The 18,487-nt window shown below is 37.2% G+C and overlaps 1 protein-coding gene across 3 annotated transcripts in view; it reads right to left on the bottom strand.

Annotated features, from left to right (window-relative positions):
* Positions 1–18,487, bottom strand: part of LOC115224821 (glutamate receptor ionotropic, NMDA 2B-like) — a 743,429-nt gene that overhangs the window by 156,537 nt on the left and 568,405 nt on the right. For all 3 annotated transcript variants that reach the window (XM_036513846.1, XM_029795750.2, XM_036513847.1), the window contains one exon: positions 3,524–3,710. In XM_036513846.1, coding sequence (XP_036369739.1) covers positions 3,524–3,710 — 187 coding nt within the window. The remainder of the gene's footprint in view (positions 1–3,523; positions 3,711–18,487) is intronic.

Here is an 18,487-nt window from a genome sequence, read left to right as displayed (position 1 = left end):
CATTGCTTCAGGTAGATCCAACTGACTTCCCTACGCATTTCCTAACCTAGGATGAGTGTTGTATTTATCACCTTGAACCTGAGACAAAGGAACAGTCCAGGCCATTGCAACACCCATGTATACCCGCTCCAAAGAAACCCAAGGTCATTTTATCTGCAAGGAATATGATGACATCAGCTTTTTGGGATGCAGCAAACATTGTATTTAATGGTTATCTTCAAAACGATCACACTGTCCATGGATAATACTATATCAACTTACTGGCAGTTACAAGAAAACTAACGAAAGAGGCCTTGTTTCAGCAGGAGAATGCTTCAGAACACAAATCCTTGGTTTCAATGGCTGTTGAATGTGACTGCGGCTTTGAACAACAGGTTTATCACAAACAGCAATACACAATAATTAATATATATACTTACTTGAATACTTATGTATATGTGATAGATCGCTAGCTCCTACACATTCTTTATTTTCTCTCCTTGTTTCTTTCTGTGTTCCTTTCTGTGGAAGAGCGTAGGCTCGAAACGTTAAAGACTTTTCACTTCCCGAGCGTTATACTAATATATCTGTTTGTTGTCTACACCATCTGTCTTCGTTTTTTGTTGTTTTTTTGTGAATTCTCCCTATATATATATATATATATATATATATACATATATGTGTGTGTGTGTGTATATATATTTTATATCTATGTGTATACACACACACAGATATATATATATATATATATATATATATATATATATATATATATATATATATATATATATATATATATATGTATATGTATATATGGGCAACACTTGTTTATTTATCCTGATCAAATGTTCGTGCCGCACATTAGCTCACATTCTCCATCAAATATATATATACCTATGTATATATATATATATATTATATAATATATATATATATATACCTACGTATATCTATGTATGTATATATATATATATATATATATATAATATATACACGCACACACACACATACATATAGTATACACACACACTCACCCACACTTATCAAATGAGTTTTGAATCTCTTGTAAAGTTTACATTTTACTGGAGTAGTTATAAATTTCTATATACGCTAGTTTTACATTAAATTATATTCCTTTCATGACAAATAGATTTATTTAAAAATGATAATGCATTTGATGTGTTCAAGTATGCGTGTTTTATATGTTTATAAATTTTTTAAAAATGTCAATTATTCAGAAAGTTCGGTGTGATTCCGTTGATTTATGTAGAATTTGTATTTCATCTATAAACTTTTTTTTCCTGAAATTTTAAATAATTCTACAATGTACAAAGTTAACAAGCACACTTACAATAGAAACTCTTAAAATATTACTAATGTATAAGAATTATATCCAACCATATCATATTTCGTAATCTAATAGATATAACATATACTCAATACATATGTATTATGATTCATATCCTAATAGATTTAATATAGATGTTGAATGTGTGTATTATAATACTGGTATGATACGCAACTTTTAACAAGTTATATATTTTTATTGAATGATTTATGCAGTTTTCATTTTGCACAGGTTGCAAAGTTTTATTTCATTTACACAATCGGAAAATATAAATATAAATTCAGGATTATCCAATAATGAAGCATTTGATTAATATAAGTTCAATATTAAAATCGCAAAATATAAACAATTTATTTTCTCTTTTTATCTCTTTCTATCGAATGGTTAGGCAAAGTCTAAAAGTCTATGACCCTTTACAATTGCCAATAAATGTAATGTGAAAGAGAGAGAGAGAGAGGGGGGGAGCAGTACCTTCAAACCGGTAATTTAGTGCGAATGATTGCATCGCAGTGAACTAGGCACTGATTAAACGCACACAAGGTGGGTAGTCGTGGTATTAAACTGGGCGAAGTATTAATCGTTTGAACCCGCGAGTATGATTTCGTTTTTGACGCAAAAGTGTCGAGTTATCTCTATTTCTATATATATATGTGAAAGTTTCTCCATTTCTTTTAGAGAAACGTTGTCATCTGCTGGTATTGATACATCAATTAAAAGCATTTTTTTGCCTTCATGATCTCTGACAACTATATCTGGCCTATTGGCCTTAATTTCTCTATCTGTGTGTATTGGTTGCTTTCTCGTTTTCTGTGACCTTTTCTGGTGTGTGCCTATACCTTCATTTCATATTGTTAGCATAGCTTCCAGTGTATGTAGGCCCCAACTCTGTCGTGTCTGTAAATATATTCTTTCTTTAGCCAGGACTGGGCAGCCTGAGATAATATGATTTATCTTTTCTTGTTCATTTCCATATATTCTGCAGTTACTTGTTATGTTTCTTTTCCTTATATGTTTTTGGTAATTTCTGGTTGGGAGGCTTTGGTCTTGTGCTGCAATTAAAAATCCACCCATCTCTGCTTTGAGTCCTGAGCTTCTCAACCGTTGCTGGGATTTTTCTCTGTCTATTTCTTTTGCATTTAGTTTAGCCCAATATTTGCCATGACGGGGCTTTTCTTGCCATCGTTTTATTATTATTATTATTATTATTATTATTATTATTATTATTATTATTATTATTATTATATTGAGTGAGAGAGCAGTGCATGCCATCAAAGTGACACTGAGATAAAATATTTGAAGCCCAGTATACCCATCATGACTACCCGTCTGATAAGGGCACACCAGGCAGATGCATCATGAAAAGCAAATCTGTGGTATTGTGCAGAATATTTGCTGTAGCCCGTTATTATTATTATTATTATTATTATTATTATTATTATTATTATTATTATTATTATTATTATTATCATTATCATTATCATTATTATTATTATACAACCGGAGTGTTAACCTTCATAAAACGAGTAACTTTGTAAATATGTTTTCACCACCATGAGTACCATCAGGAAACATTATATACACGCGATACATTTCAGCTTTTATCAACTTTCTTGGCGGTTTTACAAAATGATGAAAGGAATACTAATTTTTCAAAAACAAAACTCTTTTTGTGGAGGCGCAATGGCCTAGTGGTTAGGGCAGCGGACTTGCGGTCGGAGGATCGCGGTTTCGATTCCCAGACCGGGCGTTGTGTGTGTTTATTGAGCGAAACCACCTAAAAGCTCCACGAGGCTCCGGCAGGAGGTGGTGATCCCTGCTGTACTCTTTCACCACTCTAAAAGGCGGTGCTCCAGCATGGCCGCAGTCAAATGACTGAAACAAGTACAGAATAACGAATGTTAACCTCCGTATAACGTCTCCTATAACTACTTAATTTGCTTTCTCTCCTCCTTCCCTCCCTCAAGCATAGAAGTTGCATCCATCATGCATCCCTTATGTTAACTCTCCGTCTTTATCTCTGACTCTCTCGTTCCATCTCGCTATACAATGTAAATTAGGTTTGGACAACTAACCAATATACCAACGGACATTTATTTCGGTTATTATTATCTAAAGATTCATTTAGCATTTTATCAATCCTGAAAATAAAGCAAATAAATGACTGATTGTTTGGAAAGATTATTAAGGACCACTTACCTATATAAATGTTTGCCCTCTTCCCAACGTAGCGGTCGGGTTCCATCGCATGACATATTCAAATGAAAGGATGGACCATTTAAGTTAGTCGTGTGCCGGGCCAAAACTATCAATGCATCTGTCCAAATCTTTGTCGCTCTTTCAATGAGCAGTTTCATATGGTTCATCTCAAACTCAAATGAAATACCTGGAATACAAACGAAAATAGAACTAAACCATTATCACAATCATTCATTCTATCATGATGTGAATTCTGAAACAAGAGCGGAAAAAATTGAATATATATAGGTGTATTGGAACACGAGGAGACACGTGGGATGTAAATCCACTGAAGCGGTCACAGGATGTGTGACGAAAGATTTCAGACAAAGGATACTGAAAGAAAAATAATAAATCTGAAGTTAAGAACGAATAAGAAGTGTGTGTGTTTATTCGGGAAAAAATGACCTTCCCGAAATATAAGAATATGTTTCAACACACGATTTCACGTCAGGATCTTTCAAAACAAATATATAAACGTAATGTACACACACACACACGTTTATGTGAGAGCGAATGGCTTAGTAGTTAGGCTGTTGCATCCACGATCCAGCGATCATGGTTTCAATTCCTGGACTGTGTGATGCGTTGCGTTCTTGAGCAGAACACTTCATCTCACGTTATTCTGCGATCGCTTCCGTCACCTGATACTTGGTACACCTGTGCACCTGTTCAGTCAACGATGATTTGACGGAGAGAGTGAGCCGATGTGCGACGCAAACGTTTGATCACTAGAAACAAATCATTTGTGCTGGTTGTTCTACAGAAGCCGAACGCTCATAGTCGTTTCCGAGGTGAGAGTCCGTAATATACATATGCGTGTATTATTTCGCCCTTCCGTTGTGTTCTGAGTTCAAATTCCGCCGAGGTCGACTTTACCTTTCATCCTTTCGGTGTCAATGAATTAAATACCAGTTGGGCTCGATCCAAAACGACTGGCTCCCTCCCCCAACATTTCGGGCGTTGTGCCCAGAGTAAAAAAGAATGTACATATGCATGTATATGAATATGCGTATACAGACATACATACATACATACATGCATAATACATACATACATACGTACATACATACATACATACAAACATACATACATACATACATACATACATACATATATATATATATATATATATATATTATATATATATATATATACATACATGTGTGTGTGTGTATTCATACATAATCATTTGTACAGGGCATTCTACAGAAGCTGAACGCTCATAGTCTTCTCCGAAGTGAGAGTCCCTAATATACATACATACACACATACATGCCTATATCTATATCTATCTATCTATCTATATATATATAATATACATCAACAAAAATATAAGTATGCATATACGGTTATAAGCAAGTGTATATACATTTATGTATGCATGTGTATCTTTACACACACACACACACACACATATATATATATATGTATGTATGTATGTATGTATGTATGTATGTATGTATGTATGTATGTATGTATGTATGTATGTATAAGTATCGAATACTTCATATATGGCTGTGATTCTCCAATCTGAAGAACCTACTTTTTCCGTCTTAAAAAGTGAATAAAATCCAGTTATGACACGTTATGTGTTATTTATAGTGAAAAAGAGAAGCGATGCAAAATACTTCAGCGTCCATGACAAAATAGAGAGAGGTCAATCCAATTATGTGCGACTCAAACTATTATGAGCTGATATCTATAGAGAAAACATTCGCTAGAGAAAACTGATTGAGCTAGAATTATGGGAAAGAAAGATTAAGTGGTGTTTAATGCAACATAAACAAATTGAGAAATAGTAAGTAAATGATAGGGAAAAATGGCATCTGCACTGATTAGGTCTTCCAACGGTCGTTCCCCAGTTGTAAGGTTTAAGGTCAGAGACCGTCATAGTAATAGCTGTAGCAGCAGAAGGATCTATGATAAATAACCAGCTAAAATAATATGCATGTTTATCATATGTTCCCTCCGCACAAAACACCGTAGTTTGAGAGAATTCATTCAAAAACCTGTTAAGTTTACTCACTTATTTCACTACAACCAATGTATTTACTTGTGCTTGCGGTAGTATTCACTCGGGGCGGATTGAGTCAGCTCCGACCAACGTCTTTAGCATGTCCCTCACAAATGCTGACCATACAGGCGTAGGAGTGGCTGTGTGGTAAGTAGCTTGCTTACCAATCACATGGTTCCGGGTTCATTCCCACTGCGAAGTACCTTGGTAAAGTGTCTTCTACTATAGCCTGAGGCCGAGCAAAGCCTTGTGAGTGGATTTGGTAGACGGAAACTGAAAGAAGCCCGTCGTATATATGTATATATATATGTATGTATGTGTGTGTATATGTGTGTGTGTCTATGTCTGTCCCCCCCCTCACCAACATCACTTGACAACCGATGGTGGTGTGTTTACGTCACCGTAACTTAGCGGTTTGGCAAAAGAGACCGATAGAATAAGTACTAGGCTTCCAAAGAATATGTCCTGGGGTCGATTTGCTCGATTAAAGGCGTTGCTCTAACATGGCCACAGTCAAATGACTGAAGCATGTAAAAGAGTAAAGAGTTAAGAGTATATCAGAGAGTCGGCCTCAGTCGAGGCTGCAATGGGTACCCTCTCCCGGTTCCGCCGCTGAATACCTTAGGCGCGGGAGCCTGATTGTGCTAGCCACGTCTACATTTGTGCAGAACTTGTTTGCATCAGCCTTGGAGGGGATCTTGGTTAGCCGTCTTGTGAATGAATTTCCCCATAGGCTGACAGAGAGTATGGCAAGTCATCTTAGACGTTCTGTGAGTAAAGATTGTTGCAGAGTTAATGTGGCAGCGTTGTCGTATTTCGGGGTTCGAAATGAAGTCCGATGGGCGAACACGGAAGATTTTCGCGTAGTGATCGAAAACTTTGAGTTTTTGGAGACCTTCAGCTCTCACGGGCCATGTTTCGCACCCATAAAGAAGGATGGTTCGGATAAGCGCTTGGAAAATAGGCATTTTCGTGTAAATTCTAATCTCCGACATGTGTAAACTGCCAGTATGTATGCGTGTATAAACGTCTTTACATAAGACGTGATAAGCTGCTTTAATGTAAAAAATCAAGGACGGCACAGATTTGGCAATGTAGTTTAGAAGTTCACTTCGAATCCCATTGAATGTAACCTTGGGATTATATTGTCTACTACACACTCGATTTAAGCAAAGACTGTCAGTAAAATATGATTGACGAAAGTTTACCAGGTGGACTGTTCTTATTTTCAGTGGTTAAAACATTTCGCAGTTTATTCAGTTGTAATACTTATTTTTAGGTATAAACCCTGGCAGTGTATATATACATTTTAATAGTTTATACATAGCAGTTTCTACATGCATGCTAGGAGTTTATACATACGTACAACCTGGCACTCCGTCGGTTACGATGACGAGGGTTCCAGTTGATCCGATCAACGGAACAGCCTGTTCGTGAAATTAACGTGCAAGTGGCTGAGCACTCCACAGACACGTGAATCGGGGAGATTCAGCGTGACACAGAGTTTGACAAAGCTGGCCTTTTGAAATACAGGTACAAGAGAAACAGGAAGAAAGAGTGAGAGAAAACTGTGGTGAAAGAGTACAGCAGGGTTCGCCACCACCGCCTGCCGGATCCTCGTGGAACCTCGTAGGTGTTTTCGCTCAATAAACACTCACAATGCCCGGTCTGGGAATTGAAACCGCAATCCTACGACCTCGAGTCCATTGCCCGAATCACTAGGCCATTGCGCCTCCCTACATGCGTACATACTAGTAGTTTATACATACTACAAGCAGTTTATACACACATACCCGCAGTTCATATATACATATAAAGTAGTTTAGAGCAACTCAAAAATTAATGGAGTTTCCACATATCGTTCGGCCTGGATGAAATAGTAACCAAATTTTCCTCAAAACACACTGTAGATAATGTAGCCCTACGTACATCCAAGACAATGTGATAATTACGGGTGGAACTCTTTTGAGGATACGTCTACCTATTCAGGATTGAACAGCGGATAAACGACAAAAATAACACCAGTGGCCGTAGTAGCCGCAGCAACAGCAACAGCGACCTCAAGACTAACAAAAAGAGCTCCTCAGTTGATATTCGCTCCGCTAAGAATATTTCAAAGATCTCTCAAAATATGCGTTAAAGAAGGAAAAATTGAATAAAGGAAACGGAAATATAAAATACCTTAAGAAGGAGAGATGGTCATTGCCAGAATGCCTTTAATGAATCTGCTATTAAAAAATCAGAAACCACAAGGTAAAAAGCTGAAATCTTTCCCACAAACATCCAATATTATTGTCTAAATTAATTCACATTTTCTAATGTAGAACAAAACAAATATTATTTGAAGTTTTGCTAAGATAATTAATAGCTGAAATAATTAAAGATAAACTCTTTTTGTTTATAATTAATAATTCTATTTCTAATTAGTGATTATTCTTGTGCTTGGCCGCAGGTCAGTCCTGGTCAAGCTAGAATTAAAGGCGTTTTCACCATGATTACCAAATATTTATTCTATTTCAGACGCAAGTCCATAGTGTCCAACCTACCATTGCTTTTGTTGTAGTTGGTAAAGAAAGATTTGAGGAGGATTTACCTGTTACTTCTAACATTTTGAGGCTCCTATGTTAATCTAAGACCACGATATGTGTTAGAATGACTTGAGAAGAAACAAATGACATTACGAACAGTCTGCCAGTTATTTTGTCCTCCCAACACCCTGAAATGCTTCTTGTCTTGTTTTCGATCCAATGGTTATACAAACAACATAAAGCGTATAATCAAACAAGTTCCAGCCGTGAACATCTCATTTTTTATGAGTATATCTAGGACTATATTATCCAATATACTTTTCTTTATTTAAAACGCTATTGTGAGATTTGAGAATGATTTAGTTGTTATTTCTTGGAAATCATGTATCCACTTACAGAAGCCAACATTGACCCGATAATCGCTAATACCAGGAAACTGATCAGAGCCAGCAATAAGAGCAATGGATATTAGATGATAGTACAAGGTTTTAAGATTAGGGTAGGTTTTAAATACGTAGTGTATTTTGAGAGAGATTTGGTTGCTATTTCTAGCTAGGGAAGTGGTTAATTGAGAATCTAGCAGGAACTCAATACACATTAACATCAGGGGCTTCACGGGAGTCAGCCAAAGTCAAAACAGACTGAGACAAGGTTCATTTCAGCTTGTGAAGATGAAATACCAAGCAGGTAATGTCATTCTAAAATGCATTAGATCATTCTAAAATTCATCGTGAGCTCAGACCCAGCGGGATTATAGAACAGCTAGAAGTAGCAGGCGAATCCCCTTCGACTCTTGCGCTACCAACTAAACCAATGCCATTAACAGATTAGAAAAGAATATAGTCTTAAGTCTGAAGACACGAATAAAGTTTGAGGGTTCGCGATGAAAGCGCTTCCGATTAAAGGTTTGGTCAATCACGACTGAAACCCTCTACAGTCAAACATAATAAACAACAACAACAATAACAACAGCCACTTCATTGTCATCAACATCAACAACACTCCTTATTAGAGTATCATCATCATGATCATCATCATCATCATCACCAACAACAAATAGTAGTAGTATTAGTAATAGTAGTAGTACTACTACAAGTGCTGCTGCTGCTACTATTTCTACTATTACTACTACTGCTGCTACTATTACTACCACTACTGCTGCTACTACTGCTGCTGCTGCTACTACTACTACTACTACTACTGCTGTTACTACTACTACTGCTGTTACTACTACTACTAGTACTACTAGTACTACTACTGCTGTTACTACTACTACTAGTACTACTACTAGTACTACTACTAGTACTACAACAACCACTACTACTACTACTGTTGCTACTACCACCACTACTGCTGCTGATGCTACTACTACTACTGCTGCTACTACTACTACTACTACCACTGCTGCTGCTGCAACTACTACTACTACTACTACTACTACTACTACTACTACTACTACTACTACTACTACTGACACTGTTGCTGCTTCATTTCTGGCTACCGTTTGCTGAGGGAGCAAGCAATGGGAGGTTTTTATGTTAATTGGCAATACGTGTAGCGATACGTCAAACTTACATTTAACATCCGTCCCTCAACTGAAAAATGTGTAATCTATGTACACACGACACGCACTCACACACACGCGCACACTCACTCACACACGCTCACCCCCCCCCACACACACACACAGACACGCACTCACACACACACACACACACGCACACACACACACACACACACACACTGATTTAAACATTTAGGCAGTCTGCAGCAAAACGAGCCCCGCAATTTATAGGCAGAGCTTGACAAATGCGCCAATAAGACGACGTTATTCGTTGCTACGAATAATGATAACATCAAATACTATAAAGCATTATTTACAACAGAACACTATTAGCACCTGCCTAACTTTCCGAGCCTCACAGCAATAACCATGTAAAATATGGAAGGTTGTTCTGTTGCGCCATCTACATATTCATTGTCCAGACGCATCTGTACATATCGTGGCACTCCGTCGGTTGCGACGGTGAGCGTTCCAGTTGCTCCGATCAACGGAACAGCCTGCTCGTGAAATTAACTTGTAAGTGGCTGAGCATTCCACAGACACGTGTACCCTTAACGTAGTACTCTGAGAGAAACAGCGTGACACAGAGTGTGACAAGGCTGGCCCTTGAAATACAGGTACAACAGAAACAGGAAGAAAGAGTGAGAGAAAGTTGTGGTTTGATCCAGAGTGCTTTAAAAATATTTTTTAAAGCTAGGTTCTTATTTTATCGGAGACTTTAGCCGAACTGCTGTTACTGCAACGTAAGCACATTAAGCGAATTGTCATACAGTGGTGAGGCTCAAACACAGACACAAGGACACACTCTCTCTCTCACACACACACACACCACACACACACACACACACACACACACACACACACTGATTTAAACATTTAGGCAGTCTGCAGCAAAACGAGCCCCGCAATTTATAGGCAGAGCTTGACAAATGCGCCAATAAGACGACGTTATTCGTTGCTACGAATAATGATAACATCAAATACTATAAAGCATTATTTACAACAGAACACTATTAGCACCTGCCTAACTTTCCGAGCCTCACAGCAATAACCATGTAAAATATGGAAGGTTGTTCTGTTGCGCCATCTACATATTCATTGTCCAGACGCATCTGTACATATCGTGGCACTCCGTCGGTTGCGACGGTGAGCGTTCCAGTTGCTCCGATCAACGGAACAGCCTGCTCGTGAAATTAACTTGTAAGTGGCTGAGCATTCCACAGACACGTGTACCCTTAACGTAGTACTCTGAGAGAAACAGCGTGACACAGAGTGTGACAAGGCTGGCCCTTTGAAATACAGGTACAACAGAAACAGGAAGAAAGAGTGAGAGAAAGTTGTGGTTTGATCCAGAGTGCTTTAAAAATATTTTTTAAAGCTAGGTTCTTATTTTATCGGAGACTTTAGCCGAACTGCTGTTACTGCAACGTAAGCACATTAAGCGAATTGTCATACAGTGGTGAGGCTCAAACACAGACACAAGGACACACTCTCTCTCTCACACACACACACATACACACACACACAAACTCACACTCACACACACTCACATACACTCACACTCGACGGGCGTCTTTCTGTTTCCGTCTACTAAATCCAGTTGCAAGGCTTTGGTTGGCCCGAGGCTATAGTAGATGAAATTTGCCCCAGGTGTCACACAGTGGGACTGAACCCGGAACAAAGTGGTCGGGAAGCAAGCTTCTTACCACACAGCCACGCTGAATAAAATAAGTTTGCTTTATAGGCACGTATACACACCATAATTCACACACCTACATAATACACACATACACACATTCACAGTGAGTAAATGTATAATAGATATTTATATCAGTGAATTTGTTAAACGCATGCACATACACATACACACACACACAATCTCATGCACACATCCACACGCCAGCACAAACTCTTACACATAAAGACAATGAATCAATCACGCCCGCACACACATGCACTCACATATTATGAGTAGGCATACATATCAGTTTGTTTGTTTCAGACACACAACTGAACACTGTCATGCACATGCACTCACACGAAGACATTCTCACAGACGCATATACAGGCACCCATATAGAATTTCACCAAGTAGAGATGATGTGGGAATAAAGGGAAATAACTTATGTTGTAAAAGTCAAAATACCAGGGGAGACATAAAAATAAAAGTCGTACAATAATCTATAGCAGACATATTGTATTTGTAAAGGTTAACAGTCAGCAAAGAACAAAAAAGAAAACAAAAGGAAAAAAATGAACAAAAAAAGTTATATATCGGAATATATATATATTTCGAAACCATCTGTCACTTACAATCGTTTTTATTTCGCCATTTTTCATCTCGATTCTCAGTTGATAGCGCCAAAAGGACTTGCATTTTTGTGTTAAAAGTTTTTAAATGGTTGGTACGAACAACAATACATTTGGAATGAAATGGTTGCCGCTGGCATAGCAGTGGTGGTTGTGAGATTTGTTTCGTAAACTATGCGGTTCCAGCCTTGATCAAACTGTGCAGCAGCTTGAGTTGACCGACATCTCAGGAATGGAATTTAATAAACGGATACTACATGGAACACCCTTGTATGTATGAATGTATGTATGTATGTATGCATGCATGCATGCATGTTTGTATGTATGCATTTATGCATGTACATATATACATAAACGTGTATATACAGATGTATATATGCATACAAACACGGCAAGCTAGGTAGCTATACAGATGCATATATACATACATACATACATACATACATACATACATACATACATACATACATGCATACATACATACATACATACACATACAGACGCACATTGATAATAAAAATTGATAAAATGGATTTCAAACCCGAACTAATGAATTTATTTTCTGCACCGATTGTGTAGACGCTCCTCCGTCTCAATCAACATCGTAAAAGCATTTTACGATCAGTGAACCAATATCTGACCCGCTGGGACCTCCTAAAAGAGCCATACAGCAATATTTGTGGTCGTTATTGCGTATTCATACTATTGGTTTTCACTGTCATAATTGAGTATTAAAATGTTTGTTTTATAATATAAAGCCAAATGTTAAAAATATTTTTCCGGAAGTGTAGTGGAAGGAAATCTAACGAGTCAATTTTCTGTTATGGAGCTAAGATAGATCTTAAAGTTCAGATGGCAATATGTAATATACGCCGTTAAGGCGGCGCGAGCTGTTAGAATTGTTAACACGTCATTACGTTCTGTTAACTGTCATTACGTTCTGAGTTCAAATTCTGCCGCGGTCGACATTGCCTTTCATCGATTTCGTGGGTTGATAAAATAAGTACCAGTTGAACAATGGCGTAGATGTAAACGACTTCTCTTCTCCCCTGAAATTGCTGGTCGCGTGAAAAATTGGAAACGAATATGTATATACATAGTTAAAGTAAAAATACAAACATGTTTCTCTCATTGACAGCATATCCTTGTACAGACTAACACTTCACAGGAATAATAAAATGCAAGGTCAAACTGCTCGCTAAAAAGAATAGTAGCGTAAGACAGAAGGTGGGAAAAGAGAAGAAATGTGAGGTATTGGCAGACCATGTTATTCTACAACCTCTTCATATTATGGTTGCTCAATCTACTGAAAATAATAGATAAATCTCGCACAACCAATAATTACGAGGGACGTTCAATAAGTAATGCCCCTGACCCATTTGCAGTTGTTTGATCATGTTGATCATGTGCAATCATTTATATCTCTATAGATTAAGTGGAAAATTACAGCTCTGAACTAATTGTGGTTTCTAATTTACAGGTGTTTGAACTGAGTCAAGTGTGAAATGGAGCCTGTTGAGTGTCGAGCAGTGATCCGGTTTTTGTATTTTAAAGGACGCACACCACGGGAGACTTTTGATGAAATGAAAGTAACTTATGGTGATGATGCCCCATCATATGACCTTGTAAAACGCTGGCATCGTGAATTCAAACATGGTCGGAACTCTGTGGAAACAGCTCCCAGATCTGGTCGCCCCCTTCTGCCATTGATGAGGCATCTGTCCGTCAAGTTGAGGCTGCCATTTTGGGAGATCGACGCATAACTATTCGCCAAATAGCCCATGAGGTCAAGATTAGTACCGGGTCTGTAGAAACTATCATTCATGACCATTTGCATATGCAAACGGTGTCTGCCAGATGGATTCCCAGGTTGCTCACGCCTTTCCAGAAGCAAGAACGCGTCGAGTGCTCGAGGGTGAATTTGGAGATGTGCCAAGAAGATGAGACAAAATTTTTCAAAAGACTGATTACACAGGATGAAACCTGGGTCCATCACGATGATCCAGAGACCAAAGCCCAGTCAATGCAGTGGAAGCACCGTGACTCACCCCTTCCAAAGAAGGCAAGGGTGCAGCCCTCCGCTGGCAAGCTCATGCTCACGGTCTTCCGGAACCAGGACGGAGTAGTGATGACAGATTTCCTGGCAAAGGGTACCACAATTACAGGAGCCTATTATGCTTCACTTTTGAGGAAATTAAGAGAAGTTATCAAAATCAAGAGGCGGGGCAAGTTCAGCAAAGGCATCCTCCTCCTGCTGGACAACGCTCCGGTCCACAACACGCTTGTCGCCAGATCAGAAGCACAGGCGTATGGCTATGAACTCCTCCCCATCCCCCCTACTTTCCTGACCTTGCACTCTCTGATTTTCACCTCTTCCCAGTCATGAAGTTGTTTTTGAAAGGAAAGCGTTTCCCAGATGATGCAGCCTTGATTTCTGAAGTCACATTCAGGTTGGAGGACCAAGCTGGGGGTCTTCTACAAAAACGGTCTCCAGAGCTGCATCAAACGATGGTAGAAATGCGTAACTCTGGGTGGTTCCTATGTAGAAAAAGACTAATAACTGTGCCAAGTTTCGTTGCTCTATTGCTATAGGAAGTGGGTCAGGGGCATTACTTATTGAACGCCCCTCGTACATCTTAAATTAGCTGGGACAGTAGATTTTTTAAAAATACAATCGACAGCTCTGGGAATACCAGCTACAACAGAAAAGATTACTGCAAGCCAATTGAAGACGGCTTTGAAAAACCTTTCAAACTCACTTCGAACATCTGCTGAGATGGATGTGTCCTACTTGGTCACAAAGCTTTAAGTGAAGCAGAGTTGAGTGGAACTTTTATTAAATATATGTAACTCAAACCAAATGTGTAGAGAGCCACTTTCTTTAGCCTGTCCATTTACCTGTCCACACACCTGTACATACATTAATACATACATGCATACATACATACACACACACATACATCTGTGTGTGTGTGTCTGAGTAACGTGTTTTGTATGAAGATCGCATTGACGTGAATTTCGAGTCACGAGACAGCCTCTTAGTGTCCTTTCAATGTAAAGAAATATCACTGACATCTTATGTACTCTGCACTTCTTACTCATTCATTGAATATGAATCAACACACGTATGTATGTATGTATGTATGTATGTATGTATGTATGTATGTATGTATGTATGTATGTATGTATGTATGTATGTATGTATGTATGTATGTATGTATGTATGTGTGTGTGTGTCTGTAATGTGTTTTTGAGATCTCTCCTGTAAATTGTTTCGCTTCTACGACATCACTTTTACATTTTAAGATAACGCTATTCAACCAAATGTCGAAAAACAGATATATCGCCTCGGAACTTTGAATTCCTTGAAATTAAATTCTACAAAATTTAGTAGAGTCTAATGGAGATGCTGTCTGTGAAACATTCACCAAACACTAAGTAGGATATATTTTTCAGATACAAGATGACACCTGATTAAGTTGTTAAATTCTTCACATACGCCATAACGTTACTGATAGACACCAATTAACTGGTGGTTTTCGAAAATGAAATATCGCATTGTCTACCCAAGATAATCTGAAGGCTACCGTATAGCATTTACGAAGTAGTAGACGTAGCACTAACAACAATAACAATAGCAACAACATTATTATTATTATTATTATTATTATTATTATTATTATTATTATTATTATTATTATTATTATTTGCAGTAGTAGTAGTGGTGGCGGTGGCGGTGGTGGTAGCCACATGACGCATAATAATTTAACATAAGAACTAGATATGAAAGTATGTTTCTATTTTTAAATACGGATCTATGTATGTATGCAATCTTCTATGTATGTATGTATGTATGTATGTATGTATGTATGTATGTATGCATGTATGTATGTATGTATGTATGTATGTATGTATGTATGTATGTATGTATGTATGTCTGTATGTATGTATGTATTCATGGATTTACGAATGCGTATTATTTTGCAAAATGTTTCGGATTTTACGTAGAATATTATTAGCTGGACTACTGTACGCATACACTTTAACAAACCAGATATGTAAGGGCACGCTGCTTCTCTCTCGAAAGCTTTTTGCCCACTTATATCTTTCCATCTTCCTCTTTGATCACCTGATTTCTGCGTATTTGCGCATTATTATCACCATTTTGTAGCAAAACTACTGATATTTATATGCTTGTTTATATATGTATGTATATATATATATATATATATATATACATATACATAGTAGAATAATAAGAGCAAGTTCTTGGTACAGTATTATATATATTTGAAAAAATGAGTAGAGATGGCGTTTTTAAGGGGATAATTTTCATAACTCACTCTAAACATTATTAAGATTAAAAAAAAAAATTATCCCCCCCCAAACACAATCTCTACTCATTCATTCCACCGAATTCATTCACACATAAGTGGTCAGCCTTGGGCTATAATAGAAGATAGTACCCCAAAGTGCCGTACAATGGCACAAGACCCGAAACTATGTGGTTGCGAATCAAACTTCTTAACTAACATTCATGCTTATGCATGTATATATTCAGACGGAAATTGAAACCCCATTGTCAAATTCATACAACTAATTGAAAGACATAAGCTCGTTTCGTAGAGAGTTGCTTCTACACAAGGATTATGATAAGAGTTTTAAACTGTCAGCGAAAAACTTAGCTACTTACGCAGCAGTTTAGAGTGCGACTAATTACATTGATCGCCCGACATTTAAACTCATCGTTGAAACCGCCAGAGATCCATACACTCTAATATATATCACGTTACATTCATAACGCATGCACGTTTATATGTATGTATGTTGCGTGTATGTATGTATATATATGCTTGTATATATGTATATATGTTTGTATGTAGATGTGTATGCGCTTATGTGCATATGTATGAATATAAGTATGAGTATCTACATACACCTTATATATATATATATATTCAGAGAAAAATATGTGTGCATGTATGTGTTTGTATGCAACATGTGTGTATGTGTGTATATATGTGCGCGTGTATGTGTTATATGTGTGTGCATATATGTATATATATTTGTGTGTGTATGCGTGTGTGCGTGTGCTCACTAGAGTTTAAGCATGGCTTCATACAACATTAAAACTAAATAATAACAATTCACATTTGTGTTTAGGACTATAATGGCTACTTTTAAAGTGATTTACGAAGTCTTCGACACTCACTTATTTATGACTGGTGAGGTGGTTATATAACTTGGGTGATTGGACAGACAGAAATCGATTTAAATAATGCCACTTTTGCAAACGTTAATTTGTGGGTATGATGAAAATTACCTATTAAAGGATGTTCCTTGCTTTGGTATAATTGTTTCAGAAAGAAAGTATGCAAAATGTCCTTCAGTTTACGAATAACACTTGACTGAAGAGAACAATGGAAAGGGTGATAACTCCAAGTTAGATCTGAGGTATATAGGATATATATGATTAAAATGCGTTGATTCATCATTCCGTAGGGATATCAGAGAAATTCGTTTGTTTCTCCTTCCATTTATTTTAATCACTTCCGATACTATTTGAAAGCTCTATTGTTCCTCTATAACTTTTGCTCATCACTTTTTAATGGGATAACTTTTACTTCTTTTCCGACATTTGTCGATGGAGTACCAAGTAGGAGAAAAAGAAATGCAGCAAAAGTGTAAAAACAAAATTATCTGAGCGCACACAACTGAAACTGAAAATGTGACAAACAGAAATATTTGTATTTGCTAGAATCGTTTCCCAGTTTAGGCCAGCCTAAAGAACTAACCAATATATTCTGATTGCCCCAAGATAAAGGAGTGTGTGAGACCACAGTTATTAAGAGTCTATATTATTACCAAGTTGTAAATAAATATTATAACGTAGATGTTTCTTTAAACCTTCTGTGCTCCAGTTGAATTTTTCTTCCATTAATTTACATATCCCTATTCTAGAGACGTAGAGCAATACTGAAAAAATTATTATATTTACTCAATCTATACTTTTGCATTTTGTTTGACCGTTTGAAAATGTTATATTGTAATCAGTATTCTTTAAATACTTTGTATTAATAAACATACATTAGAGCCCAAACAATTATTACTAAGCTGTTAAGTGATAATCTGTGATAATTTCTGACAGCTTTAATATAAATTCATCCTATGCATCTCACCGAACCAGGTAACAGCTATCAACTATCTACGTATTTCCCTTCATACCATGTAGTCAACGAAAATACACCTAACACTCAAATATCTAAATTATTCTCATGTGTTATCTCCTTTGATGGCAAACTGAGGGAATATACTGCTAAAGGTATATCAACCTCCAAGCTATAACCGTCCAGATGGCATCCGATGTAATATTTACATCCAAGGAGGTCGGGAAATAGAACATGTTCTAGATTCAATTGTCTTCATTCTTAATTTAGATGTATAGCGTTGAATTAACTCGACCACGCCCATTCAAAATCGACAAAAGAAAACCAGCAATTTACTGA

Source organism: Octopus sinensis, linkage group LG2 (assembly GCF_006345805.1).
Source record: "Octopus sinensis linkage group LG2, ASM634580v1, whole genome shotgun sequence".
NCBI lineage: Eukaryota > Metazoa > Mollusca > Cephalopoda > Octopoda > Octopodidae > Octopus > Octopus sinensis.
This window is presented reverse-complemented; position numbering and strand designations above follow the sequence as displayed.